This window comes from Mustela erminea, chromosome 6 (assembly GCF_009829155.1).
Source record: "Mustela erminea isolate mMusErm1 chromosome 6, mMusErm1.Pri, whole genome shotgun sequence".
NCBI classification, from domain to species: Eukaryota; Metazoa; Chordata; class Mammalia; order Carnivora; family Mustelidae; genus Mustela; species Mustela erminea.
Window position 1 is genome coordinate 742,791 of NC_045619.1, and position 26,505 is coordinate 769,295.

The 26,505-nt window shown below is 68.4% G+C and overlaps 3 protein-coding genes across 7 annotated transcripts in view; 1 reads left to right on the plus strand and 2 right to left on the minus strand.

The window, feature by feature from the left end:
- LOC116592479 (nascent polypeptide-associated complex subunit alpha, muscle-specific form-like) lies at window positions 1–8,306 on the minus strand. The gene is made up of 8 exons (XM_032345669.1): window positions 7,972–8,306; window positions 7,614–7,784; window positions 6,461–6,525; window positions 3,787–3,918; window positions 3,654–3,704; window positions 2,856–2,928; window positions 2,111–2,332; window positions 1–684 (listed from the first exon to the last, which is right to left on the minus strand). Exons 1-8 carry the CDS (start codon window positions 8,304–8,306, stop codon window positions 525–527), a joined length of 1,209 nt encoding a protein of 402 aa, XP_032201560.1. The 3' UTR covers window positions 1–524.
- The window catches only part of ALG12 (ALG12 alpha-1,6-mannosyltransferase), a 24,923-nt gene continuing 4,539 nt past the window's right edge, over window positions 6,122–26,505 (plus strand). The window contains exons 1-3 of one of the 5 annotated variants that reach the window (XM_032345868.1): window positions 6,122–6,264; window positions 25,733–25,950; window positions 26,021–26,153. In XM_032345868.1, coding sequence (XP_032201759.1) covers window positions 25,783–25,950; window positions 26,021–26,153 — 301 coding nt within the window. In that variant the 5' untranslated portion in view covers window positions 6,122–6,264; window positions 25,733–25,782. Of the gene's footprint in view, window positions 6,265–23,603; window positions 23,797–25,732; window positions 25,951–26,020; window positions 26,154–26,505 lie in introns of those variants that run through there. The other 4 variants (XM_032345867.1, XM_032345871.1, XM_032345870.1 and 1 more) reach the window with 4 other exon arrangements.
- Window positions 15,454–23,444, minus strand: CRELD2 (cysteine rich with EGF like domains 2). The gene is made up of 10 exons (XM_032345872.1): window positions 23,162–23,444; window positions 22,056–22,138; window positions 21,451–21,561; window positions 20,789–20,880; window positions 19,775–19,951; window positions 18,609–18,704; window positions 17,726–17,809; window positions 17,296–17,391; window positions 16,623–16,769; window positions 15,454–15,746 (listed from the first exon to the last, which is right to left on the minus strand). The coding sequence occupies exons 1-10, from the start codon at window positions 23,285–23,287 to the stop codon at window positions 15,697–15,699; spliced, it is 1,062 nt and encodes a 353-aa protein (XP_032201763.1). The 5' UTR covers window positions 23,288–23,444; the 3' UTR covers window positions 15,454–15,696.

Below are 26,505 nucleotides of genomic sequence, written 5' to 3' on the forward strand. Positions count from 1 at the left end.
TGAAATACAAACTTTTTTATTTTCCCGTGGCCTTTTTCTCAACTGATCATGGTGGTTTTGTCATTTAATGTTGTTCTGAGTAAAGAAACACTAAGTCGCACCGTCGTTATCACGGATGTTCCCATCTTTACGTTGTGCGGCATGACTTAACCAGCACAGGGCTCAGTGCACACGTGGAAACCACGTGCTTTTGATCCGTGGCTCCCCATGGGCGCGCTGGGTTCGGACCAGAGCGCGGAGCACCGCAGCAGCCAAGGCAGCGGGCGTTTCCACTGAGGTGAGACACCCACGACGCCCAGCCCAGCCTCCAACCACGAGGCGTGCAGGTCAGAGCGTGAAGCAGCTCGGCCCCCCTGTGCATCTGTCACGGAACTCTTCCGTCTCCCCAAACTGAACCTGTCCCCGTCACACACTCTCCCCCCGCAGCCCCCTCCCCAGCCCCACCGTCGACTGTCCCCGGGTCTGACCACTGCGGTGCCTCCTAGAATTGGGGCCAGGACTTGTCCTTCTGTGTCTGGCTGGTCTCACTCAGCACCGAGTCCTCGGGGCTCCCCCAGGTCCTGGCAGGTGTCCGCTGCTCCTTCCTTTTCAAGGCCGAGGACTATTCCACGACGCCCACGGGCCGCATTTTGTCTGTCCCTTCCTCCGGCAGGGGACACTCGGGTTGCGTCCACTGTTCTTCTACTGGAATAATGCCACCGAGAATGCGTCTGCGTCTCTGCTTTCAGTTCTCAGAGCCATACGCCCACGAGTGGCCCCCCGAGTCCCCTGGTGACCCCCGCGGTCCGCCCCTTGCTCCAATACCGGTGCACGTGTGTCCTCTCCGTTGTTGGGGGGCTAGCTGTCTTCGGGGGGGAGGGGGCCTCAGGGTGGTTTTGATTTGCAGCGTACTGGGGTTTTCCTGCCTAACACCTTCTCCCTGTCCTCACGGGCCTCTGCACCTAAGACCCCCAGCCAGCACGGGCCCCCGTCCCTCCGCAGCCCCCGTGTGGCCGCTCCCTCCTGACGGCGTCCCTGCTCACTTGCTCTGCCGCCACACACCCCCCTGCCGGCCCCACCTGCTCAGGGAGCGTCCGCCATCCGTCGTCCGCACCGGCGTGTCCGGCAGACTCGGCGGGAACACCGTTTCTCGACTTTCAAGCCCCGGGGGATCCCCTCACCCCCAGCCACAGACTTTACCAGCCAGCTCCTGGGGGGGCCCGGCTGCCGCCCCTACCCTCCCGGACGCCCCGGGCTCCCTCCCCCAGCGCCACGTGGGTGGGCTCTGGCCGCGCAGCAACGGATCCTGAGCCGCGGGGGCACGGGCTCGTGATCACCGACTCTGCGGGCGGCGGATTCCATTGTCCCTGCTGGGGCTGCTCTGCGACACGGGCTGCACCTTCCCGTGGAGCCCTACAGGTCAGCTGCCCGGCACTCGTGGGAGAGGAGGGCATGGCACAAACCAGGAGGTGGGATCCAGCATCCTCCCGGGGCTCACACCCAGCCTGGTCCCTGTTTCTGTCCTGCCTCACCTGGGTGACCACGGGGCCCCTCCTCACTGACCAGCCCCGCCCCCGGCAGAGCAGCCAGAGGGCCAGGGACCCCCGAGGTCCCGTCGCACCACCATTCCGTCCTCGGTCCTCCCAGCGGCCTTCTTGCCGTTGCTGGCCCTGCCTCCAGCGAAGGCCCCGGCAGCTCCGCGCCCATGACGGAGCGGCAGGTCCGTCAGGTAGAGAGCCTGACCCGCCCACTGAGGAAATCCCGGGGAGCACAACCTGGTGCCCGGTGGCTCGTGGGGACGCCCTGGGGACAGGAGCTGTGGCCCGTGTCCGCCTGGACACCTGCCAATCTGGAGCAGTACCGTGGCCCCAAGAGAGCCGGGGCACGTGAGGCCACGTCCAAAGTCCACACGCTACGGTCCCCAGGTGAATGGCTGGGGTTGGAGAGCGCAGCCCACAAGCCAGAGCCGAACCGCCACGTACAGTGACGGGGAAGCTTCAGGAGCTCCCCACCCAGCCAAGATCACAAATAAGCAGAGTACCCCTCCCCGCGCGCTGGCGTGGCCCGAGCGAGCCCACCCCAGCCGCCCCGAGGGAGCGGGCCACGGCCCCCGCCGCACCCGTTAACTCACCAGGTTGGCCCCCGAGAGGTGGGACGGCCGCGGGCCCCCCGCAGGGCTGCCCGAAGGCCACGGTAGTGGGGGGGCCAGAGCAGCTCCGGGGAGGGGCCATGGCCGCTGGTTCCGAGAATGCACTCTCCTACCCGGCCAAGGGGACTGGAAACGGCGCCCCACAGGACAGACCACAGGTGCTTTCCAGTCCGGCCACGGAGCCACGCGTGCGAGGTCTCCTGCCTTCATACAGCGGGGCCGGGGACCCAGAACCCTCAATCACGCTGTCTTTCCCGTGGGAGGGTCAACCCAGTACTCGCACAGGGACCGGGGTGTCATGGTGCCCGGGGACCGAGGGACGGGAGCCGCAATGGTCACTCGCGCAACTGCGTGGAGATCCTGTCCCCGGAGCTCTGGGCTCTACGGGTCAGAGGTCCTGCTGCCCCATGAGCCCCAGTCTCTCCCGGGAACATAGGAGCCAAGCTGAGCTGCCCCAGAGCAGCAGGTGAGCAGGCAGCCGTCTCACCGGGGTGGCTGGCCCTGACCGGGGGGAGCTGGGCCGTTCCCAGCCGTGCCCCAGCATGGCCACAGGTGGACAGATGGCCAAGGTCGGCCCCCCAGGGATGAAGGCATCAGGGAGGAGTTGCCAGAGGGCTACACTGGGGCAGGACTCTCGTTCTGGAGAAAACTCTGGGGCCCTCGGGGCCTGGGAGCCCGTGGGCTGTGGGCCGTGCACCCCCCAGCCAAATGGTCCCCACCCGCTTACCAGCCCCCGTAGGAGGCTGCCGCTTCAGGGGTTCTGATCTGGGCGCCTGGGGCTGTGGCACAAATACTGGAGGCTGGTTTTGGGGAAAGTGATTTTCAAGCAAAACGTCCAGAACTCCCAAGTTTGCTCCCTGGGACCAGCCCCAGCCTGGGCTTCTGCAGCCCCCCTGCAGGGGCCCCTCCAGCCACCTCACCCCTTGCTGACCGCCAGCTCAGACCTGGGTGAGGCCGACTCCCCGTCTGGGGGCCCCAGGGGCGACGAGGGGGCTCATCCCACGGGCCGGGGCCGGGGGTCCTCAAGGACTACTCTGCACACCTCAGATCCCAGCCTGGGCCCCGCCTCAGCCGCGTGGCCACCCGGCTTGGGGCCTGCCAAAGCCGGGAACAGCTGTGGCTTTGTGTCTTCCCCGGGCAGGAGGCGGCCTCAGCCACCCCGACGCCTCGGCGCTGCTGCGGCTTCAAGAAGCCCGATGAGCAGCCTTTGAGGCCATCCCCCCGTTGGCTGGGCAGCGCCGGTAGGGCTGGGGCTCGGAGTGCACGGTCAGCAGTGAGCCCACGGGGGCCGGGCAGCCCGTCCGCCGGCCCAGCACTCCGCCGCCACCTCATTCCTTCACCCTCCGGCGCCCACTCAGGCCCCCACTCACTCCCTGGTTCTCTCACTCACTCACTCACTGGTTCGTTCATTCATTTGCTCATTACGGAGTTCTTTCCGGAGAGCCAACCCCCAACCAGGCCCACATCGGGTCTTGGGCAGCAGAGCAGTGGCCGCACAGAGAGGAGGGGTCATTCGTTTACTCACCATTAAACAAAACTTTCCAGAGTGGTGATGGGTCTGTAGCACTGCAGATGCCTGGACTGATGGACGGAGGGACAGGTAGACACACAGATTCCCTGTCTGTGGGTTCTGGGGGAGGCCTCCCTGAAATAGTCACCTGAACCGAGGCCCTTGCTCTCTTGTGTTCTCTGACAGAGGCAACCATCTGGGCGGCCGGGGTGGCACTTCCAAGGGGGCCTCAGCAGGCTGCAGGTGTCGGCCCATGGAGGACACGGCCCCGTCAGCGAGCCTGCACGCGGGAGCCGAGAGCAGGTGGTGGACCTGGGCCAGAGGTAACCCGTCCCAACAGAGCGCCCAGCCCCGAGCCCCGCCCCAGCCCCGCCCTGAACCCTGGAGTGGCCCTTGGCTCGCCCCCTCCCCATCAGGCTATCAGCAGGGCCCTCACAGCAGCCAGTTTCTAAGCAGCCCCCCAGCACTGTGCAGCAGGGGGACCGGCCAGACTCTGGCGCTTCACGGCCCCTCTGCGCAGAACCCACCGGGCTCCCACCCCACGGGGTAGAAGCCGAATCCTCCCCAGATCTGCCCCCTGAAGCCCCTCACACCAGTGAGGGCGCCGTGCTCCCACTCCCCCGCCCCCACCCAGTGTCCGGTGTCTGCGTGGCCCCTCGCTCACCTCCGCCAGGCCTCTCTGGCACCCAGTGCTACCCAGCAATCCAGGTGGGCAGGTCTGGGGCCAGGCCCAGGGGTCTTCTGTTGAGCCCTCCATGCACCAGGGCCAGAGCTGACCTGAGCTACCTGGGCAAGGGTGTGGGGGAGCTCTGGTCTCCCTGTCCACCCCACAAGCTCTTGCGCAGCCCCTCTGAGCCTCACAGAGCCGCACCCGATGGTGCAGACCCAGGTGCCGGGGCATGGGAGTCCCTGGCGTCCAGCTGCCCGTGAGCGCTGGAGGGTCGGTCTCTAGGCCCGAGGCCTGGCACGGGCAGGCTCAGAGCACTTCTTTCATCGGCTGCATAAAAGAAAGAAGAACATAAAACCTTAGCACAGCTGGGGTGGGGGTTCCAGCCCGGGCCCAGCGCCAGCTTGAAGAAGCTGTGGGGGAGGCCCTCCCCCTCCGGACAGCTGGACACTGTGCGGACAGAGGCTAGACCAGGCAAGCTGAGGGGTCGGCGTGTGCACCCCCCGCCTTTCTGGACACCCCTACCTCGGCCTGCAGTGCGAGATCCACATGCACCCAAGGGCCGACCGAGGTCACTGGAGAACCACAGACTCCACTCCGGCCCACGAGAGCCCAACAGGACGTGCAGCGGGGAGCAGGGGGACGGGGGAGGACTCCAAGTCACAGAAGCCCGGGGCAGTGGGGACATGCAACGTCAGGGCGGGGAACTGTCACCCTGCCCCGGGCTGTCCCCCCACCCCAGGGCCAGGCACCCTGTGGCACTTCACAGCTGCACGGGGCAGGGCGACCCACGCAGGCCAGCCTGGAGATCGTGCCTGGGGACTGTCCCCAGAGCCGTGGAGGCTCCTGGCTGGGAGCGGGGGCAAGGGGGTGCAGGTGGTCAGTGATGGTGGGGCCTGTGGGCTGTGTGTATGTGCTGGGACACGTGTGTCCGAAAATGTGTGCACACGTGTGTGCACGTGAGTGCAGACGGGTGTGTGCGTGTGAGCACCCTCCCACGCACCCCTGCCCCGCTGCTGGTGGGTCCCGCTGCTGAGCCACGCGTGAGCCTTGGGCTGGATATGGTCCTGGGTGGCAGGGACGCGATAACCAGACCCCAAGACGCCGGCCGCCCGGGGCGGGGGCAAGAAGGGGGGAAGGAGAGGGCCTCGGGCTGTGTTGACCACCACGTCCCCCCACCCCCGCACTTAGCCTGAGCCTCATCCCTCCGCCCCATGCCTAATGACGCCATTCTCTGGGCTCCTTGGGTCTTCAGTCCAAGGCCACACTCAGGGCAGCCCTGGTTGCTGTCCTGAGGGAGACCCCTGCCCACCCCTGGGATCCCTGCCCCCGCAAGTTTGCGGTGTGGGGCTGACCCCCTAGTGGGCTTCCACGCGGGCCTGGGACTCCACAGTGGCCAGGCCTGCTGTGCTCCCCGCCTCTGCTTGAAGCTGGGCGCCCAGTGGGCACATCTCAGGGGTTGATCCCTGTGTGGCCGGGGGGCAGGAGAGAGCAGCCTCCAAACGAACCCCCGCCCAACTGCGGGACTGAACACCGAGGGCAGCTCTACCCCCAAAGCTGGAAGTCTGGGTCTTGTGGTCAGAGGAACAGAGACAAGGGGATAGACAGACAGACAGCTGGTGGCCGGCGGAAGCTGCTGAGAAGCGGCGGAAGCTGGGGCGGCCGGCCGGCGGGTGGCCCGATGGGTCCTGGAAATCCTCTCTTCCTGTTTTTCCAACAAAGGGCCTCTGTCCCCACAGGAAGGCCGCTGGCCAGTGGCGGCGGACGCGCCTTTTCCGTAAACAGGGTTGTTTTCCTTTTCTCCACTTGTCACAATAACAGCGGGCTCCACGCCCCCCATCCCGGCCCTGGGTACCACCAGCCACAGGGGCCGGCAAGGGAGAGTCACCGCTAGCTGAGACCAGGCCCCCCGGAGCAAGCAGGAGACAGGAGTTCGGTGGGGCCAGTGCCATGGGATAGGTAGGAGGCGGGACCAACCCCATGGTCCTCTAGAGCCAGAGCCAGAGTCAGGGGGCCTGTACTGGGCTTGTGACCCCCAGGGCCTGACCCAGCAGTGCTTGGAGCGAGGGCCAGGGCCCGGTCCACACAGGGGCTGGTTTCCTAGGACAGAGAAGTAGGGCCCAGGGCCTCCCTCCAAGTGGATGTCCCTCCAGACTGGGGGGGTCCCAGTGCTGGCTGGCGTGCCGCCCCAGGATGTCCAGCAGGTGGGTGCTATGGTACCTGCTCCACAGGAGAAGCTCAAGGGTCTGAGAAGACCTCTGAGGCCCCACAGGAGCAGACTGAGCCTGCACGCCTGGAAGCGGGAGGAAGGGCCAGAAGGCCGCAGGGCCTCGGGGACGGATAGCGGGGGGCGGGGGGGGAGCCCCCCTGGCCCGAGCCTGCCGCTGGCCCTGGCTCCACGAGGACCCACGAGAGTGTGGGGACTGTGTCGGCTGCCAGTGGCTGTGGCGGTGTGTGCCCCGTCTGTGCGCCCGGCCGTGGAGCGGAGCAGGAGTGGGCTCCGTGCCCGGGCGTGCTTGGCTCTGAGTGAACCAGTGTCCTAGCGTGTGTGGGTGATTGTGTGGGCTGGGCAGCAGGCGTCTGAGGGGCCTGTGTGAGGGGCTGGGGGGCTATTTATAGCTGCTGGCTTGGGGAGGGGCTATTAATAGCAGGGCGGAGGCTGAATGGACAATATACTGGGGGTGGGGGCAGAAGCCGTTCCTTGCCAGCGACACCAGGGACTGGCACCCCAGCCGCCACCCAGGCAGCCAGACAAGGGCCAGTGTTGTCCCGCGAGCGGCTGCTTCAGGGGGTGCGGCTCACCTGGGAGAGCAGGCTGGGGGAGTCCCAGGTCGGGTCCCCCTCCCCAGGCAGCCCTGCAGGGGGCCGTGTCCCAGCCACCCTTCACCCTAAGGAGGGATGTGCTGATGGTGAGGTCACCCCAACCTGTGTGCTCCTCAGGGCGTCGCTGGCTTTTAGCCGGGACATGCGGGCGGGCCCCTCCTCAGCCGCGACCCCTAGGACGCTGAGCGGTAGATGGGGGCCGGTTTGGGCCTCTGGGCCACACGCAGCGACGCGGCTAGGGGATGGATGAGGTTCGCTCTGTCCCAACCGAGGTCTGGAACCTCAAAAGGCCACCCAGCCGGAAGCACCAGAGCGGACCCCCCACCGAGCAGCCTTCCCGCGCCCCAGCATCCCTGGGTCTCCCTGGGTCAGGGGGTCCTGCCTCCCAGGGGAGCACGGAGGCGCTGGGCCCCAGGAGGCCTCCCCAGACCGTGGCCCGAGGAGAGCCTGAGGCCCCGCAGGGCACTGGGGATGACTGGTCAGACCTCGGGGTCCAGCCGCGGAGGGCAGCGGGGCGGAACGGGGCCTTCCGGGGCCTCAGGCCTGGAGTAGGCTCTGCCCGGGCGGGGCTGGCGACGCCGGGACTCAGGGGTCCAGGCGGGCAGGGCGGGGCGCCCGGGCTGGGGGAGGCCCCGTGGAACAGGGTCGGGGGAGGCCTGGGGGCCCACAGCACGGCCGGGGGCAGGTGGCCTCTCGGCAGGGAGCCCCCGCGGCCGCATCCTCCCCCGCGGGGACGCCCGCCCGCGCCCCCCCAGCTGGCGTCGCCCTCACCCCCCCCCCCGCCTCCTCCGGGAGCCCCCCCGCAATGACGTCACGAGGAGCGCGCGTCCCGCCCGCGGCCACCTGTCGCCAGGCGCTTCCCAGAAGGTCGCGGCCGCCCGCGCACGCGCCGCGCCCACGTCCCGGAAGCCTCGGGCTTTCCCGGCAGCGTCAGCACCGCGTCCCCCGGGCTCCGGGAAGGGGGGCGGGCCCGGCCGACCCCCGCCCCTCCCCCACCCCGCCCGCCAGCTGGGGGTCCCCGCGCGGCCGCTTCCGGCGCCGCCCCCTTCCCGGCAGGGCCGCGCCGCGTTCCCCCCGCGAGGCCGGAAAGGGGGCGGCGGCCGCCGGTCCCGGGCTGCGGGGGGCCTGGGGGAGCCCGGAGCGGGGCCGTGGAGGACCCGGATGCTTTCTCCGTGCATGGGTGTCCCGAGGGGCTGAGGAGGGGGGACCCCAGAGGCCGGGCGCCGTCCGGAGGGCTCGTTCCCACCCCCCACCACGGCGGGGCCGCGGGCCGTGCGCCCTCGAGCCAGCAAGGGCCCTGAGGTCCGCGGGTGACCCCTGGAGGCAGGCCTGGGGGACGCTGCCCTGGACCCCCCTGGGAGCGCCCCGGGTGTTCAGGGTCAGCCGCAGACGCGGTTGGACACCCTCCCTGCATTTGCGTCGGTGCAGCGCAAGACAGCCCACCCTGACCCATGGCAGGTGCTGGGGAGACCCTGCGCCCCGACAGCTGTGGGGTGGCTGGGGTGGGGGGATGCCGGCCGGCAACGTCCCTGGAGACTTGGGTCTGGGAGGAGGGGTCCCTGGAAAGGTGGGTGTCCCCCACCCCACACAGTCTTGTCAGGACAGGTTGGGCTCCTTGCCCCTCACGGGTGTGGCGCCAGCGTGGGGTCTGGGATGTTCCCAGCAACAATGGCTTTGAGGGGCCCCTGGCCTGGGAGGGGGCTTGTGGCCTGAATGGCCGCTTGTCTGGGCAGAGGCGGGAGGCGGGTCCCACACAACCGCAGGCAGGGCTGAAGCCTTCTCTGTGCCCCGGGAGTTTCCAGTGCCCCTCCCCGGAGTCCCTGACCTGCCCCCACCCTGGGGAAGATCAGTGTGGCTGCGGGGAACCGCACCTGCATGCCCAGGTGACCCCTCAGTCGTGTGTTTTACACCGTCCCGCACCAAGCAGTGGATGGGAGCCCCCCACCCCCAGGCTTGCCTGAGTGAGCCCAGTGGTGCAGGAGAGCAAGAGAGCAGACCCGGGGGGGGGGGCATGTGTACGCTGAGAGCAGTGCCCAAGGTGGGGTCCCCAGGAGTCCAACCTAGTCCGGGACCCGGCAGGTAGGGAGTGGGGAGCCAGGGAGGAGACGGCCCCAAGAGGGTGGCCCTCGGCTGAGAGGCTTTGGGGAGGCTGTGTAGTGGGGCGTGAGGGAGATCGGGCAGGCCCTGGCCGTGCAGCAGGGGCTCCACACAGCCTCCTGGCATGCGGACCAGGGCGCAGCATCAGGCCAGGGCCAGGGAATAGGAAGGAAGGGCCCATTGTCAGCTGCGGGTCCTCGCCCTAGGTCCTTGCAGGGGTGGCCGCGGCCATGGCTTTGCCCAGTGAACAGTCTCTCTGAGGGGGATCAAAAGCCAGCTCTCACCACCCTGTGGACACTTCCCGGGGGGTCAGTCTGGATCCACTGCCCTTCTGGAACAAGCGCGGGCGGACAGAACCAGGGTGGTCCGGGCCGGCCGCTGCAGAGACAGGACACTGGGCCCCCTCCGCACGGTGGGTGTTCCAGGGGTCCCAGCTGTTGCCCTGGGGAACTGGGAGGGGGCTGCGCTGGTGAGCAGATCCAGTCGTGGACGGTGTGGGGTGATGGCATCCCCGTCACTCTGGGAAACGGCCGCAGGTTGCAGGGAGGCTGGGAGGGCTCGGCGGTCAGGGGAGGTGGCTCCCGCGGGGTGAAAGCCGGGTCCACTGGGTGCCAACCAGGGTGCCGGCTGGATGATGGGCACGCGGGGACGACCACACAAGCCACCCACCCCTTCTCGGGAAGGCTTGCTCCCAGAAAACAGAGCCTCCCCTCTCAGGACCTGCTCGCCTCCCTCTTGGAACTAGCTAGTGGTGTCGCGTGTTGGGGACCTGGTGGCCCAGGGCAGGGCAGAGGGGACTCAGGCCCCAGCACCTCGTCCCGGGCAGCCGAGGGGAGCTCGATGATCAGGAGCCTTTCCCGGTCTGAGGCTCCGTCCCAGGACGTGCTGCGGTCACAGGGCTGGGGAGGCGCTCTTGAAAAGGGCAGGCTGTCACAAGGGCCACGCCGCAGCGCAAGGCTGGGTGGGCTCCACAGGGGGCCTGGAGGTCACACCAGGGAGCCAGGCCACCAGGAGCCCACTAGGAGAGGCATCTGCATCGTGTGGAGGTCAGTGGAGGCTCCTGGCCGGGTCTGCTGACAGTGATGGGGTGGACGGCATCTGGCCACGCGGGGCCCTGTGGACACAACCAGACTGGAGCCGAGCCAAGGGCCTGAGATGCCAAGGCGGTGGTGAACCGAACACAGAGTTCTTGGAGACCGGACGAGTGTCCAAAGAGAAGACGTCAAGGACGCGTGACCAGGCCGTCCCAATAAAAGGTCGTGGTCCTTTACCCAGTTTTCAGACATCAGTAGATTCCAGACCCAGAGCCCTGGGGTGAAAGGAGACAGGTGCTCAGGAAGCGCACTGCAACAGCAGACAAGTCCGCACCATGCGGATACCAGCCCCTCCCCATGACCCCAAAATTGAGCCCAGGGGAGGGGACATATCAGGGCACTTAAGGACTGCTGGCCATAGGGTTCCCGCTGACGCTGGTAACCTGAGGCCCAAAGTGTGACCGCAGGTCCCCGCTTAGAGTGGGGGGTCCCACCGATGCGATTCCAGCCCGGGTCCCCGTCCTGGCTTTGGGTCTGCTCATCTAGCCGACAGTCATTTCCCAGACCCAGAGTGGACAAGTGTAGTGGACATATTTGGTGGCTGATATCGTGCCCTTGGCCACCAGCATGGACAAGCCCAGGGGAAGTGTCTGTAACTGCCCCCAGCTGAGGTGCCCTCCTGGCTGAGTGGTGACACGTTGAATGACCAGAGGATGCCAGGGAGGGCACTGGGACACCCGCAAGTCACCCCGGCACAGTGCGTAGGCACAGGTGGACAAGGACAGGAGGACCGTGGACAGCTAGAAAGCAAGTGAGGCTGTGTTCTCCCTCATCCTGATCAGGAAGGGGAACCAGAGACCAAGTACAAACGCTTGCAGAGAACATGTGGTCCCTCCCCAGGTGACAGGAACTCTTCTGCCCGGGGTCACCTGGACGACTCCCCCATCCCCAGAACAGCACAGCTGTGCCCCGTATTAACAACCCTGTGTGGATCAGACCAGATGATGGAGAAGTGGCGAGTACCCCGGGGCCTTCGTAGGCCACGCACACTACAGGGAAGAATCCAGGGGTCCCGGGCACACAGCAGCCCCCACCCCCCCCACCGAGGACAGGGGGCTGTGCTGGCAATTCGCCACGACGACGGAGCATGGCAGCCGGGGGCTTCTGAGTGCTGGAGCGGCACTCCTGGGAGTCCTGCTCTAGGACGTCCTGGTGCCTCAGAAGGCCAGTGGCGGCGCGGGACCAGCAGGGACGGCCCGAGATCCTTGCTGCTACATTTCAGCTGACTCCAGGGGCCTGGGAGCAAAGTAGGCTTTGCAGCAAGTGTGGGTGGGAGAAGCAGCACGGGGGTCCCCGGGTCCAGGGCAGGAGAACAGGTGTGGCTCTGGTCTGGCCGTGGGACCATGGCCCGCTGCCTGGCACTGGCTTCCTCAGACATGCCCTGCCATGAGGTCGGGATGAGACCCGGGCAAGGGCGGAGGTCAGCAGCTCGTGCAGGTGGTCCAGACCTGCGTGAGTGTCACCTCTGCGACCCCTTCGCACCTGTGGCCTCGCAGGGGTTCCTATGACCGTGTGAGGCCGGGGATGAGCTCTGCCACAGTTCAGGGCTGGCCGGCACAGTGCGTAGGCACAGGTGGACAAGGACAGCAGCGGAGGGTGGCTCTCTCAGGTATTTCGGGTTTGGGCAGTTGGGCCCAGCGGGCTGGTCGGGGGTGGGAGAGGGAAACGGCCGTTTCAGGGACAAGGAGTCTGGGGAGAGGCACGTGGGCACATCGTCACCCCACATCGACACCCACCAGAACGTACCCACCGTGTGACAAGTAGACAGAAGCACTCGGCAGCCTGACAGCGGCCGGCTGGCCATCGGCACAAGGTGGCACAGCCATGCACAGACAGAATGGCCAAGACAGCAGAGATCAAGGCTGCTCGCTCATTGGTCCCACGGGTGAGTCCAGGACAGCCCAGCCCTGGGCAGCAACTCTCACAGGGACGGCCCGCGGCTCACGGCGCATGCTGCCCAAGGGACAGAGGCTGGGGCCTGAGGTCAGCATCCCCTACTGCTGCTGGCAGGGGCGCAGGGTCGTTCTCTGTGGGGGTGTCCTGTGCGCTGGGGAGAGGGGGGTTGAACAGAACCAGAGGTGCCCCTCACCCAGCTGTGACAAGTGTCCTGGGCCACCCCTGGAGAGCCACTGGCTTCTAACCTGTGTGCACCTGCGGCGCGGGACCTGGTGTAATCACACCACAGACGAGGGACCCGCTATCCTGCAAGGTCAGGGTGGGGTGGGCCGTGGACACGGGGCTCTCCAGCACCACACTTCCTGAAGCTTCTGGCCTGGCACGGCGTGTATGGAAGGTCGTCCTGCGGGAGGGAAGCCGCCAGGACCTGCACGCGGTGCTGTGTCCCCAGAGGACCCTGGGGTCCAGGAGCTGAGAGCCCCGGAAACGTGAGCCTCCTGGCCCCGCAGAGTTCCAGTGTCGGTGAGGAGCAGAAGCCCAGCTAGCGGGAGAGGACCCAGGGAGAGGCAGGGTGCCCGACTTGGGGGTCTCCCAAGGGTGCACCCGGGGTCCTGAGGGGCGAGGCCACGTCTCCGTGGTAACAGGGGGTAAGGTGGGGGGGTTCGTGCTGACACGCTGGCCCCTGAGCCCCTCCCTGGGCAGCATCCAGGCTGGGAAGAGGGAGCAGAAGGCAGTTTCACACTACGACCAGGTCACTCCAAGGTTGTAAGGTCTGGGGCTCCCTGTGGGGCCACTGAGGCTGTGTCCTGCCTGTTTCCAGGTGACCCCTTCCTGCAGAGTTTTGATCCCGGGAGCACGACAATCCTGTCAGTGCTGAGGGCTGGGGGTCCCCGCCACAGCGTGTCCTGCCCTGGGGGCCCCGCCCTCCTGGGCAGTCACCGCGGCGCCCACCCACCCCTCTGCCCCTCCGCGGGGTCCAGGCAGTGCGGCCCCCGGGGCCGGTCCTGCAGCGCCACCTGCCGGCCGCGGCCCCTGCATCTGGGGGCGGGACCCGCGGGGGCGTCGCGGCCGGCCCTCCACCAGGCCTGAACGGGGGCGGGCGCAGGGCAGGGGTCGCCGCCAGAGGCAGGGGATTCCAGAGGATCACCTCCAAGCCGGGCAGAGCCTGAGGCCCGGTAGGGGCTCCGACATCTAAGTGCTCGGTCCCTGGTCCCTGCGCCCCGGTGCCCACCACCATGGTCCCCAGGACGCTGCCTGCACCCGGAGCCCCACGCCAGGCCTGGCAAAGTGACGCTAGGGCCAGGTGCACCGTTCCTGCCCACATCGTGCCCCAGCACAAGCCCGACACAGCACAGGCCAGCTGGGACCCTCCGCCTCCTCCGTACGTCCCCTGACTGGGAAGGTGCTCTTTACAGGAGAGGACACGGAGCCCGGGGCGCTGCAGCGTTGGCTCCAGACCTGCGCGCCTTGGGGAAGGGGCCAGGGCATGCTCTGAGAGGTGACAGGTAAGCGGGGCCCTGCTGGAGCAAGAGGAGACAGCCCCTGATGCCCCCCAGCAGGAGAGCAGGACAGAGGCCCTGAGCTGGGACCACGCTTGGTCCTTTCCAAGATCCAGGTCATCCTGAGCCGTCCACTGCCCTGCTGGGGGGCCCTGAGTGGGGGTTCATGGGGCACCCTTGGCCCGTGGCCACAGCTGCTCTCAGCACGGAGATGCCCGCCGTGGCCTCGTCTCCGCCTGGGCCCGTTTGGTGCCATGGTGGTCTGGGGTGGGTACTCAGCACAGCAGAAGGGCAAGGTACAGACCAAGAGGACCCCCCAAACCTCGGCAGGCCAGTGTGAGGACCACAGGAGAGCCGGCCATGGGTCTGTCTCCTCGTGTCCAAACAGCAGGGCTTGACCCCTCCCCACTGCCAGGTGGCAGGGGCCCCAAGACCCTACCAATGTCACCTGTGGTGGGAGGGGTGTGCTGGTGCCCAGAGCCCTGTTAGGGGTGGGGTGCCACCCAGGCGACCCCACCATGAGGACTCAGGACCTTCTCGGTTCTAACTGGAAAGCAGGGGGTCCGTTCCATGCCCCAGCCTGAGTGGCTTTAGCTACTCAGGCTTGGGTCCCACATGCCAGACCAGGAGGGCAGGGAACACTGGCTCTGGCCCGGCCCTCTACGGAGCTTGAGCTGGGCCCTTCCCCCCCATCTGCAGCAGCCTGGGTCCCCGGGTGTGGTTTCTCCCTGGGGCCATGGGTAATGCACCCCCCCAGAGGCCTCCCTTCTGGGCCTCACTGTCCTTGCCCTGTGCCCCAGCACCTCCACCCGAGGGGCTCCGTCCCACCAACCTGTTATGCCTCTGCCCACCCCTGCTCTCACGCTTGTGCTCCCTCCGAGAACCCCCCAGCCCACGGGGTTCCCTGGAAGCCCCCCCAGCTGCAGTGGCAGCCTCTCCCACAAGGCGCTCAGTGTCCCGTGGCCTAGACCCACAGCCCACGTCCAGAAGCAGACCATGTGCGTGGACTCCCTGACAGGTCTGGCCTGGACAAGGGCGGCCTCCCAGCTGGGCTGTGGCAGCCCTCGTCCATCTCGCGTGACTCGGTTTCCTCTAGGAGTTCTGGGGCGCCTGGCCTTGTTCCCCACCACAGAGATGGGGGCGAAGGGAGGAGGCCCGCTGAGGCACACGGAGGTCCAGGGAGAACCGGACACAGGACAGGGCCGGGCCGGGCCGGGTTCCACCTGCCAGCCCGTGGCCACCCCCGCCCAGCAGAGACCCCCGTGGAGTCCTGCCTGCGGGACTCCCCTTGCACAGATGCAGCAAGGGGGCGCGTGGACACGGCGGCCCTCGGGGCCAGGACAGCGAGGGCCAGGCGGCCGCCCCCAGAGGGACAGCCGCGGGGACGGGTGCAGAGGTGTGGGAGGCACCCCCTGGGGGTTGACCGAGCCCTGGGGGTTTGGACGCTCTGACGGCTGAGGACGCTCTGGGGGAGGGGCCGGGGGGGCTCCCTGTGACACCCGAGCCTCCATCTGACCCGAGAAACTGGCCCGGGGCTCCCCTCTCCGGCGGAATCCGCGAAGGCGGGACGGCCGTGTCCAGCCCTGGGGGTCCTTCCACGACAGCCGCTCTCCCCATCAAGACTCCCGTGCCCGCGGGGGGCCGCCCCAGGGAGGCAGGTGGCGCGACCTCAGCGCGCGGGGCCGCCGCCGGGGCCACGGCTGCCCTGGAGCCTTCCTGCTTTCTCAGAGACGCGCGCGCCCTGGGCCTGACGGCCTCCAGTGGTCAATTTTATTAGAAACAACGGTATCAAAATATACAACTCTGGGTCAGGGCCGCCAGGGACTGCAGCTATCGGAAGGGCCGAGCGTGCGTGAGCCGCTTCCCGGGCGCAGCTTCCCTCCGCGTGCCCTGGAGAAACGGGGACCTGTGAGGTCGGCACGTCCGGGACGCCAGTCTCAATAACTTAAAGGGCGGGTCCAGCCTCTGGCTCTGGGCGCGCGTCACAAGTCTTCCCGCGAGGGCTGCCGCGTGGGGTCTCCTTCCGCGACTTCTGCCGGGAAACGAACACAGCTGTTGGGGGACCTGCACGAAAGCTTTCCACGGGGCCGGGGCAGTGGCTTCGTGGCAGGAGGCCTCTCCGGTGTGGGAGACGAAGACAAGGACCGGCGAGCCCCCCCAACCCCATCCGCCGGGGCCCACAGGACCGAGGCCCCTGCTGCAGGGCGCCGGCAGGGAGGGCCCCCAGGCCATGCTGGGGCAGAGGCGGCATGGGGCCCTGCTCCCCGCTGACATCTGGTGGGTCCAGAGCTGGCTCCGAGGCACCTGGCTGTGCGCTCGCCCTCGCTGCCCGGCTCGGGGTCAGGGAGCTTCTGGGGTCTGTGTCTGGTCTTACTCGTTCAGGAAAACTCTGTCAGCGTCGTTTTGACACTGGCCCTTCCGCTCCATGTTCTTCCACGACGTCTATGGGACGTTCATGGGCAGAGCCATGTCCCCCAGAACCTGGGGCCATCCTCACCCCTGGACGCTGTGAACTGGGGGCGCTTCACGGATGGTCAAGGTGAGAGGGAGTCACTGGGCTGCGTCCATGTAGGAAGAGGGAGATTCGGACACGGACACACAGGCCACGAAAAGGCCACGTGGACAGAGGCCTCCAGCAGATACTGGAGGGCCGCAGGACGAGACAGTCCTGCCCTCCGGGCTCGGGGCGGCCATGGCCCTTGGGCTCTCAGGAAGCCCACGCAGGGCCTGCCTGCTGACTCCGGGGTCACGGACCCTCCTGCCGGCCGCACCTCCCTTGGGGCGGTCACGGCCAGGGCTCCCACAGGCCCGCTCCCCCTCCCGTCGGCCCGGAGCCCCAGCCACCGCCCCCTCGGGCCGCGCGTGCTGGGGGTTTCCGCACGTCCCCCGCGCAGCGCCCGCCACTCACCGCCGCCCGGGGCCTGCGTCTGCACACACGCGTCGTCCGTGTCTTCAAAGCCCTCGGGACACACGCACACGAAGCTCCCGGGCGTGTTGTAGCAGTTCTCGTTCTGGCGCGTGCACGCCTTCTCGGGCCCCGCACACTCGTCTACGTCTGCAAGAGACGCCCCGCACACAGGCCACCGTCACCAGGCGCCCGCGCTCGGGACTCGCTGCTGCCCCGTAGCGCGGCGGTCAGGAAGGGGCGCGGAGAGCAGGGCACGAGGGTCAGGGTCGGCGCCGCGGACGGAGAGGAGCAGTGCAGGCGGCCGTTAAGGGGGAAGCCCGGCGCGAGCTCACGCCGCGGGGGCAGCCGTGGATTCACCGCCTTTTTCCGGGCGGGTTCCAGCCGGGCCCCGACCGTGGAGGCCTGACGTGCAGCCACGGGGGCCGTAGGGGTGGGAGGTGGGGGGAGGCCCGGGCCCCCGCTGGCGGGCGCACCCGCACCAGGCACACCTGGGGGCTGCCGGGACAGACGGTCGGTCCCCCACCCGCTGCCTCTGCATCACATGCTGGGGGAACGGAGTCGCAGTTAGAGCCGGAGCCGGTGTCCCACCCCCGCCAGCCCCTCACGGCCCGTCCACACCACGGCCCCCCTGCCACGGTTCCTCTTGGTCCGGCACAGACGCAAGGGCGCTGACCTGCACACTGGCCGCTTTCTTTGGTGTAGCCGGGGACGCACTCTTTACAGTGTCCTGGACCCTTCCCCGTGCAGCCCACACAGGTGGAATCACATTCTAGGAAAAAGCAGAAAGCCGTCGACATCAGCCTCCTGTGAGCACCCTGGGACCGGAAGCCGCGCCGCGCAGCATCTGCGTGTCCCTCCTCGAGGGGCGGGGGCCCCAGGGCGTGTCCTCAACACCGCAGCCCCGTCTCCCAGCAAGGCAACGATGTGCCCCCCAGAGCTGTGGCCGCACACTGTTGACCATCTTCTCAGAGCAAAACAACTCTTCAAATTCTCTGAATTCTCGGTTTTTCGGCAGCAAGGACCGACGTCGTGGGTGCCGCCTTCCACTGTCCTCAGCAGGCAGAACCACGCAGTCGCCGCCCGCAGGGCCCGAGCCCAGGCACCTTCGCACACGAACGAGCCGTTGACGTTCACGCAGTACTGCTGGTCGCCGCAGGGAGGCGTGTCCGCCGCACACTCGTCCACGTCTGGAAACAGGGGCAGAGCCGTGAGGCTCCCGGGGCCCCCGTGGAGGTCACGGGGCTGGTGACCGGACACAACCCACAGCCACGGCCGGCGGGACAGGGAGGGGCCGCTGTGTGGAGGACGTGTGTCCGTGTTTCTCCCGGAGGCCCCCCTCCCCGGGGGCAGGGGTGATGAGGGACACTTTGTGCCCCCGGGGGCAGGGCCTCCCCAAGGGGCCAGCAGCGAACGTGAGCACCTCGGCTCCGCGTGGACACGCAGAAGCTCCGGGTCGGTGTCGGACCACCCGCCTCCCCACTCCAGATGGGACTCTAGGGACAGGTCTGCCACCCCTGACCGGCCTAAGGGCAGCCCACCCGCCGGCACCTGGGCCTCAGGAAGGGCCCCGTGGCTGCGGCCAGGCCTCCCCACGGCTGCTGCAGCGCTGGGGGGAAGCCAGAGCTCACGGGCAGGCTGGGGCTCAGAGGCAAGGGTGCGGCAGAAACACACGCGCCCACCAGGCGGGGCACGTGGGGACGGCGGGGACGGGGGACGAGGCCCAGGGCCGGAACCGCGCACGCTGTGTGTGTGCGCGTCAGGAAGGCGCGTCTCCCCGCCGCGGCGCAGCGGCCAGACACGCAGACGCCGGGTCTGTTGAGCCCCCGTACGGCTCTCCAGGCCGAAAGCAGGTCTGCGCCTCCGTTTCCCTGCCTGGGCCTGGCCAAGGGAGAGGGCCAGGAGGAGAGGAGGGCCGGACGAGCGCAGGACGCCAGGACGGGGAGCGGAGAGGAGGGCCGGGCCACCCCGGGTTCCCGCCCAGCTCACCCACGCAGGCGCCGTCCTCCTGCGCCCAGCCTACGGCGCACTGGCCGCAGTCTCTGTTGCTCGGGCCGGTGCACGTCTTACACGACTCGTCGCAAGCTGGGAAGCAGAGGGGACACCGGTCGTGTGCGGGAATGCCGTTTTTAGTAAAAACAGAACACAAAGGTCACTTCAGCAAGTAAGAATTTACCTTCACTAGGATGAAAACAAAAACCAAATACAAACAAGAAAATACCCCAGTAAAGCGAGACTCGTTGGACGACCATAAAATCTACACTCGTGACCCACAGCATCCCCGAGCTGGACGAGCGAAACACTCCACGGGCCTTCAGGGCCCTTCACGGTCACGTTCTGGTGGACCCCAGGGAAACAGCTTAGGACCCGAGAAAGGCAGCGGCCCAAACCCCGGAGCCCGCGCCTGCCAGGCGGCCCCCAGCCCCGGGGCCCCCGCACAGCACCCGCGTCCCAGGCCAGCTGAGGGCCTGGGCGCTGGGACCAGAGAGGACACGGCCGTCCTGGCGCTCCACTCGCGTGCCACGCAGACCACCCAAGGGGGCCGCGGACCGACATCGGGAGGCACAGTCGGTGTCCGCCTGGTGGATGGTGGCGGACTCAGTGTGGTCGGTCACAACAGACCCGTCCGACCCCACGAGCCTCTGGGGAACCCGACCGAGGGGGAGCCTGGAGGCCAGGAGGTCCCACCCGGTGGCCTCAGGGGTGCTGGTTCTCATTTGTGCCGCCGCTCTGCCCTCTTGCGCGGGGCCTGAGCCTCGGCAGCCCACACCGGGCAGGCGGGTCACCCTGTCCAGGTGGCCGCAGGGGAAGAGTCGGCCTCTGCTAGGGTACCGCGGGCACCGGGTCACCCAGAAGCAAGGCTCGCATGGGTGGGACGTGACCGCTGGCCCCACACCGTCCACCTGCCCAGTCCTCCAGAGAATGTGGGGCCGGGGGCCTGGCTCTCCCCTCCTGGGCATGCTCAGAGACAGTAAGCGAGACCGTCCAGGGCCTGCTCGCGCTGCTGCAGCCTCCCACGGGGTCCCCAGGGGCCTCCTAGCTCCGGGGGTGCAGGCGAGAGCCAACGGGCCCCCGTCCGTGCCCGTAGCTCCAGGAGACAGCCGCCGCGGTGTGCCCCGAGGCCCGCGGGCTGAAGGCCGGCGCAGCCCCCGTACCTGTGCAGACGCTGTGCGTCTCGTTCCTCAGGGAGCTGAAGTAGCCGTCCGTGCAGTCGGAGCACGTGGCGCCCTGGTAGCCGAGGTGGCACCGGCACGACCCGTCCCCCTGCCTGCTGCCGTCCCCGCTGCAGTGTCCGTTCCCGCCGCAGGGCCTCTGGGAGCCGCCCGGGCACGCTGGGGGGGACATGAGCCCACCAGTCCGAGGGTGCCCCGGGAGAACGTGGCGCCTCGCTCGCCCGACCTCACGACCACGCCTGTTCCGTCCCCCCATAAACTCTGTCCTCACTCCCTCTGGCCACACCAGCCAGCCGGCCAGGTCTGGGGGAGCGGACACGCTGGGGTCTGCAGCTGCTTGGGAGCCTCCCCTGGAACGCGGGACAACGGGGACAATAGGGACACGGACGCGCAGAGGGTGTCGGCGAGGACGGCCCGCGGCAGCACACGCCGGCCAGCAGCAGGAGGTGGCCACGGCCCGGGACAGGGTCGGACTCGAGACACGTCTGCTCTGTCCCGCGGGGCACCCAGAGTGACGAGTGATGCCGGACGGCGGCCCGTGACTTCGGTTCAAAGCGTGTCTCTTCGTGGAAGGGCCTGGCTCCGCAGGGAGAGGTGACGCGACGCATCCCACGTGACAGACGCCCAAGCCGCGCCCCAGGGCTCCCACAGCCGGGTCTCGGCTGCTCCGTGGGCAGAGCCAGACGGGGGACACGAAACCAGAGCTGCCTCCGTGCCCTTGGAGGGCCCCACACAGGCAGGTGGACACCGACCCACAGCGGCCCCAGCGAAGGCCCGCAGGCCCCGGAGTGAGGCGCCCGCGCGGCATCAGGCACTGAGGTCTGTCTGGCCCCGGGGAGGAGGTCCCCACAGCGTGAGGGGGGCAGTGACCGGGCGTCCTAGGGCTCGGTGGGAGCGGACGGCCCCACGTCCCAGCCACGGCTCTGCCCCCCTGGGAATCGCGACACGGACACTGGGCACAACGCAGGACACTCGCGATTCCCGACAACAACCTACCGAGGCAGTCTGGCCCGTACGTTCCTGGCGAACAGCAAACCTTCAGCGTTTTCACACAAAACCACTCGAATAAGTCAGGAAAGTCCTTCTTCCTGAGGAATTAAAAACGCGTTCATCAAAGCTCACGTGACGGGTTTCTCCAAAACAAAACACGATTCTCGACATTCGCTCTGGAGCGTCGCGGCGTTAGGGACACAGTGGTCTGGGGGTGACCAGACGTCCCCGTCACCACCTCGCTGCCCGCACCACATTACGGTAAGAAGAGGCGGCGACCCCCAGGCAAGAAGGAGGACAAGCCCGTGCCCACGCTCGTAAGTCCGAAGGTCAGACTTACAAACTGAGGAGTACGACGCCACGGAGGCTTCGGTGAACACGCGGGGGAAGCCACTGGGGCTGGAGCTGTGGCATGGGAGGAGGCGGCGGGGGCAGGGGTGCGTGTCTGGGGTGTGGGGTGCAGGGCTGGGTGGGGGATGGTGGGCACAGGGGTGTGGGGACGGGAGGGGACGACAGGTGGGGGGCGCAGGGAGACAGGGTTGTGGGGGAGGGGTTGGGGTGGGGGGGCGCAGGGCCGGTGCTCGGGAGGAGAGAGGGTCGGGGATGCGGGGCTGGGGTGGGGGCACAGCGTGGGGATGGGGGGACGGGGTGGGGCGCGGGGCACTCACAGCCGCAGCCACCAGGCCTCCAGGTGCCCCTCGTGCTCCTCCAGCAGACTGTGGCACTCGAAGTCGCTGCTGCCGCACAGGCCCTCGGTGATCTCCAGCAGGCGGACCTCACTGCAACGAGCCCGCCGCACAGCAAGGGGACCAGGGACGCCCGGGCAGTCAGCGGCTGACCCACGGGGACGCCCTAAGGCCCCGCTTGTGCCAGGCAGGAATGCTGGTGACACTTTGGTGGGGAACACGTCCACCGGGGACAAGTGCCGTCGGTACCACGGGGAGAACTAAACTCAGAGGGCAGTGGTCAGGGTGGCAGGGGAGACCCCGACGCGGGCTGCAAGGGGGCCAGGACGGACTGGACCGGCAGGGGAAGCCGGTGACACGTTCCGTGGTGGGACTCTGCTCCCGCTCCCGCGTGCACCATGGAAAGACCACCCTGTCTGCCCCCTGGAAAGTGGACACAGGGACAAGTGTGGGAGCAAAAGGCCAGTTAGGGGCCAGCGCACAGGTGACTGCACAGGGACCTCCCGTTGTCCGTCGTCGAAGCGGGTGACGGCATTCGCGGGGACATGCCCAGCGCCACGGCCAGGCGGCCAGAGCAGGGCACCCACCTGGATTCGTACTTGGACAGCGACTTCTCCTCCCAAGCCGTGTTCCCACCTCCGAAGTTCTTCTTCGCGGTGTCCACCATTCCCTGAGGAGAGCGCGCGGGCACAGCGCTCAGTGCTGCTGCTCCGACCCACATCTGTCGAGGGAGCAACCCTAGTCCCCCATGGGGGTGACCCCATTCATTGACAAGTAACCCCAGGTCCATCACCAGGGTGACATGGAGTCCATTCCTGGAGTGACACTGGTTCTTCGCAGGGCAAGCCTGGGTTCGTAACTCCAGGCCATGGTGGAGTGGCCCCATCCATCACAGGGTGACCCTGGCTCCATGACCCTGGTCCCTGGTGGGGTGACCCCGGTCCTTGGTGGGGTGACCCCGTCCATCATGGGACGACCCTGGCTATGTAATTCCGGTCCCTAGTGGGGTGACCCCGTCCATCGCGGGGTGACCCTGGCTCCGTGACCCCGGTCCCTAGTGGGGTGACCCCCTCCATCGCAGGGCGACCCTGGCTCCGTGACCCCGGTGTCTGGTGGGGTGACCCCATCCATCACGGGGCCACCCTGGCTCTGTGACCCCAGTCACTGGTGGGGTGACTCCGTCCATCATGGAGTGACCCTGGCTATGTGACCCCGGTCCCTGGTGTGGTGACCCCGTCCATCACAGGGTGACCCTGGCTCCGTGACCCCGGTCCCTAGTGGGGTGACCCCGTCCATCGCAGGGTGACCCTGGCTATGTAACTCCGGTCCCTCGTGGGGTGACCCCATCCATCGCGGGGCGACCCTGGCTCCGTGACCCCGGTGTCTGGTGGGGTGACCCCGTCCATCGCGGGGCGACCCTGGCTCCATGACCCCGGTCCCTGGTGGGGTGACTCCGTCCATCATGGAGCGACCCTGGCTATGTGACCCCGGTCCCTGGTGGCGTGACCCCGTCCATCGCGGGGCGACCCTGGCTCCGTGACCCCGGTGTCTGGTGGGGTGACCCCGGGTTCCTGACCCCCGTCCCCGGCAGGCTTACCCTGGGTCGGTGAGCCCGGCCCGTCGCGGAGCGCCCCCAGCCCCGCCGCCCCCCCGACCACCCCCGCGCCCGCGGACCCCAGGGGCGAGCGCCCACCTGGTTGAACTTGTCCACCAGCTCCCGGCAGCGCTTGCAGGGCGTCGCCTTCCTGGCGGCCTCAGCAGGCGGCGGCGGCAGCAGCAGCAGCAGCAGCCCCAGCGCGGCCGGGGCCGGCGAGCGCATGGCGGGCCGAGGCGGGCAGCGTCGCGCAGGACGCGGCCGCGCGGGCAGACCCCAGGCCCAGCGGGAACCGGCCGAGCGCTCGGCCTCCGCGGCCGCCCCCAGCTCCGCGGTGCCGGCCGTTCCCGGGGCTACTTGACGGCGCCGGGCGGCGTCCCGCCCACCGACAGCCCTCGCGCCGCTATTGGCCCCTGGGACCCAGGCCGTCCCCATGTGGCCCAATCCGGGCTCGCCACGAGCAGCGACCAATAGGAAGGCCCCGGGTCAGCGTCCGCCGGGAGGGGGCGCGGACGGGGGCGTGGAGGTCCGAGCCCGCCGCTCGCGCGCTCCGCCCACGGCGGCCATCTTTACTCCGGGCAGGGCGAGCGTCCGCCGCGGCGGCGACCCGGCTTTGGGGGCCATGTTAGGTTTGGGCGAGGGCCTCGCGTCCGTCCCCAGCTTCCGCCAGCCGGCTTCCGGCCGCGAGCCGTCGTGGGGCCGCGCTTCGAGGGCCGACGCGGCGGGCAGGCCAGGTCAGCGCGGGCTCCCGCGGCCGGGGCTGTCGGGGCTGGTGGCGGGCGACGGCGCGACCCGGGCTGTCGGGGAGGGCGGCGGGAGGCGCGGAGCCGGGCTCGGAGACGGGAGAGCCGCGGCCCGCGTGGGCCGTGGACGTCGCTGGTCCGGAGCCGCCGCCCGTGTGCCCCCGCCCGGGGCTGTCCCCCTGCGGTACGGCCCTTCGCCCGCGAGCCGGCCGGACAGGAGGGCGCCCGCCGGTCCCTCCTCCGCCGATGCCGGGCCGAGCGCGCCTGCGGCGTCCGGGGCCCCTCTCCGGCCCCGCGCGGCGCGCACCTGCCGTCCCGGGCGCTGCGCTCGCCCTCGGCGCGGCTGGGGCTGCTGCCCTCGGTCCCCGGCGGCAGAGGGACACCGCGCTGGCCACGGCCGTGCGCGTCCCTGCGGCCGGCGGCGCGGAGGGGTGCGGGGAGCCGAGCGTGCAGGGCCCGCGTCCTGGGGCCCCCGGGGCTCGCCGCCGCCGGAGCATCGGGGTGTTTGCGGTGACAGCGGGCGGCGGGACGACCGGGGAAGAGCCGGCGGATTCTGCCGGGGATCGCGGAGCGTGTCCCGTGCGCCGGCCCCGCCGTGGGACCCGTGCGCCGGCCCCGCGGGCAGCGGCCGCCGCGCTGACCAGCGGCTCCTCGCCGGGGCGGGGAGACGGGAGAAATGCCCCCCTCAAGCTGCTTGCGCTCCCGGAGGAGGGGGACGCCCGGGCAACACCTGTGTCCGTCGGGTGTCGCGGCTGTTTCGGGGATTCTTGCCAGCGAAGCCTCTTTCCGCTCCGCGTCCCCTCACCGCCACCTGAGGCCGGACCCCTGCTCCGCCGGCGCAGATTTTCCTTCCCTCTTGGATCCCCTGTGGCCTCTCCGGGGGCCGCAGACTCCGTACATCTCCCCCGGGTCAGCAGGCAGCGAGCACCGCGACTCTCTCCTTTGGCTCCCGGCCCTTCTGGTGTTGATCGAATAAAATCAAGCCTGTTTTAAGAGAAGCCAGAAACTTTATCATGAAGGGGCGCCTGGGGGGCTCAGCGGGTGAAGCCTCTGCCTGCGGCTCGGGTCATGATCTCAGCGTCCTGGGATCGAGTCCCATATCGGGCTCTCTGCTCGGCAGGGAGCCTGCTTCCCCCTCTCTCTGCTGCCGACTTGTGATCTTTGTCAGATAAGTAAATAAAATCTTAAAAAAGAAAGAGACAGAGAGGGGAGGGGGCCAGAAACTTGAAGAAGAGCTTGCCACCTTCCCTCCTGAAAGTTGAAAACTATCTCACCCCCCGCCCCTGGCGTCACCTCTGCACACACATCTGTCTGAACCCCACAAGGATGCGTTCCTGTTTTTGCCACCTACGTATTGGCGTTCAGGACCAGTCTGGGGCCACGCCCAGGTGCCCCAAGCTCCCAGGGTGAGGGCAGGTGCAGCCTGGCAGGCGGCCAAAGCTCCCCTCTAGGCTGGCTCCACTGGCTGCCCTGAACTCTGGGTCGCGCCTCCTGCCCTCCTGCGGCTGCCCCTGCGCCGTCCTGCAGACCCATCCCTCCCACCCCACAGCCTCCTGTGCCTGGTCTCTCTGCCCCGGCCACCGGGTCCTACTCTCCTGCCAGATTGGAGCCTCTCAAGGGCGGGGGCTGGGCCCTCCAGAGGCTGGGTCAGCCAGGGGCCCAGCTGCACCGAGGACCCGCTCAGTTCTCCAAAGAAAGCCTTGGGTCCTGGAAAGATCCTCCCACAGCTCAGCGTGAGGGAGCCGGTTAAGCCGGGGAAGGCACTCAAGCGTGATTTTTCTTTGAACTTTCTCTTTTGATGTGTTTCGATTCACTGAGCTTACAACAGTGGTTTAGAGACTTGGCACACGCCCTCCGCTCAGCTCCCCCAGGTGTTAACTCGGGGGACTTTGCAGACCCTGGAACCTGTGTTTCCGTCTTCTCCCAGGGCTCCCGGAGCGGCGCAGCTGAGGACGGCCCGGGAGGAGGGAGAGCGCCATGGCTGGGAGGAGGGCGTGGGGTGCGGGCAGGCAGCGCCGGCTGCTGGGGCTGCTGCTGGCTGTGGCCGCCACCCACCTCCTCGCCTGCCCCTACGCCAAAGTGGAGGAGAGCTTCAACCTGCAGGCCACGCACGACCTGCTTTACCACCGGCTGGATGTGGACAAGGTGAGCCCTGCGTCCGAGGCGCGCAGCCTCCCAGCCGCGGGCGCCCGCTGACCTCCCCATCCCCCTGCAGTACGACCATCTCGAGTTCCCCGGAGTGGTCCCCAGGACGTTCCTCGGGCCGCTGGCCGTGGCGGTGCTCTCCAGCCCTGTGGTCTACGTGCTGTCCCTGCTGGAAGCGTCTAAGTTTTACTCTCAGCTAGTGGGTAAGGGGTCTCCGGATGACAGAAGGGAGGGCCTTGGTGTGGTCGGGGGCTTTCCAGGAGCCAGGCAGAGGCTCCCTCCCTCAGGAGTGTCCTTCTGTCAGAAGCTTGGCCATCCTCGGCCACGCGCCACGGCGGTCTGGAGCTCGAGGGCAGCTGCAGCGTGGGCCCTTCTGGGGCGTCAGCTGGGACAGCTCATGGAGCGCCTCTGGCTCCTGCTCTTGAGACCGCGACGTGAGGGTACTGGCTCCCACGCTGCAGGCGGGAGCGGCAGGGGTGCGGCGGGCGCGGGACATCTCCCACAGGGCTGCACCCCTGCGAGGCAGCCCTTCACCGCCCGGAGCTTTCCCGTCTG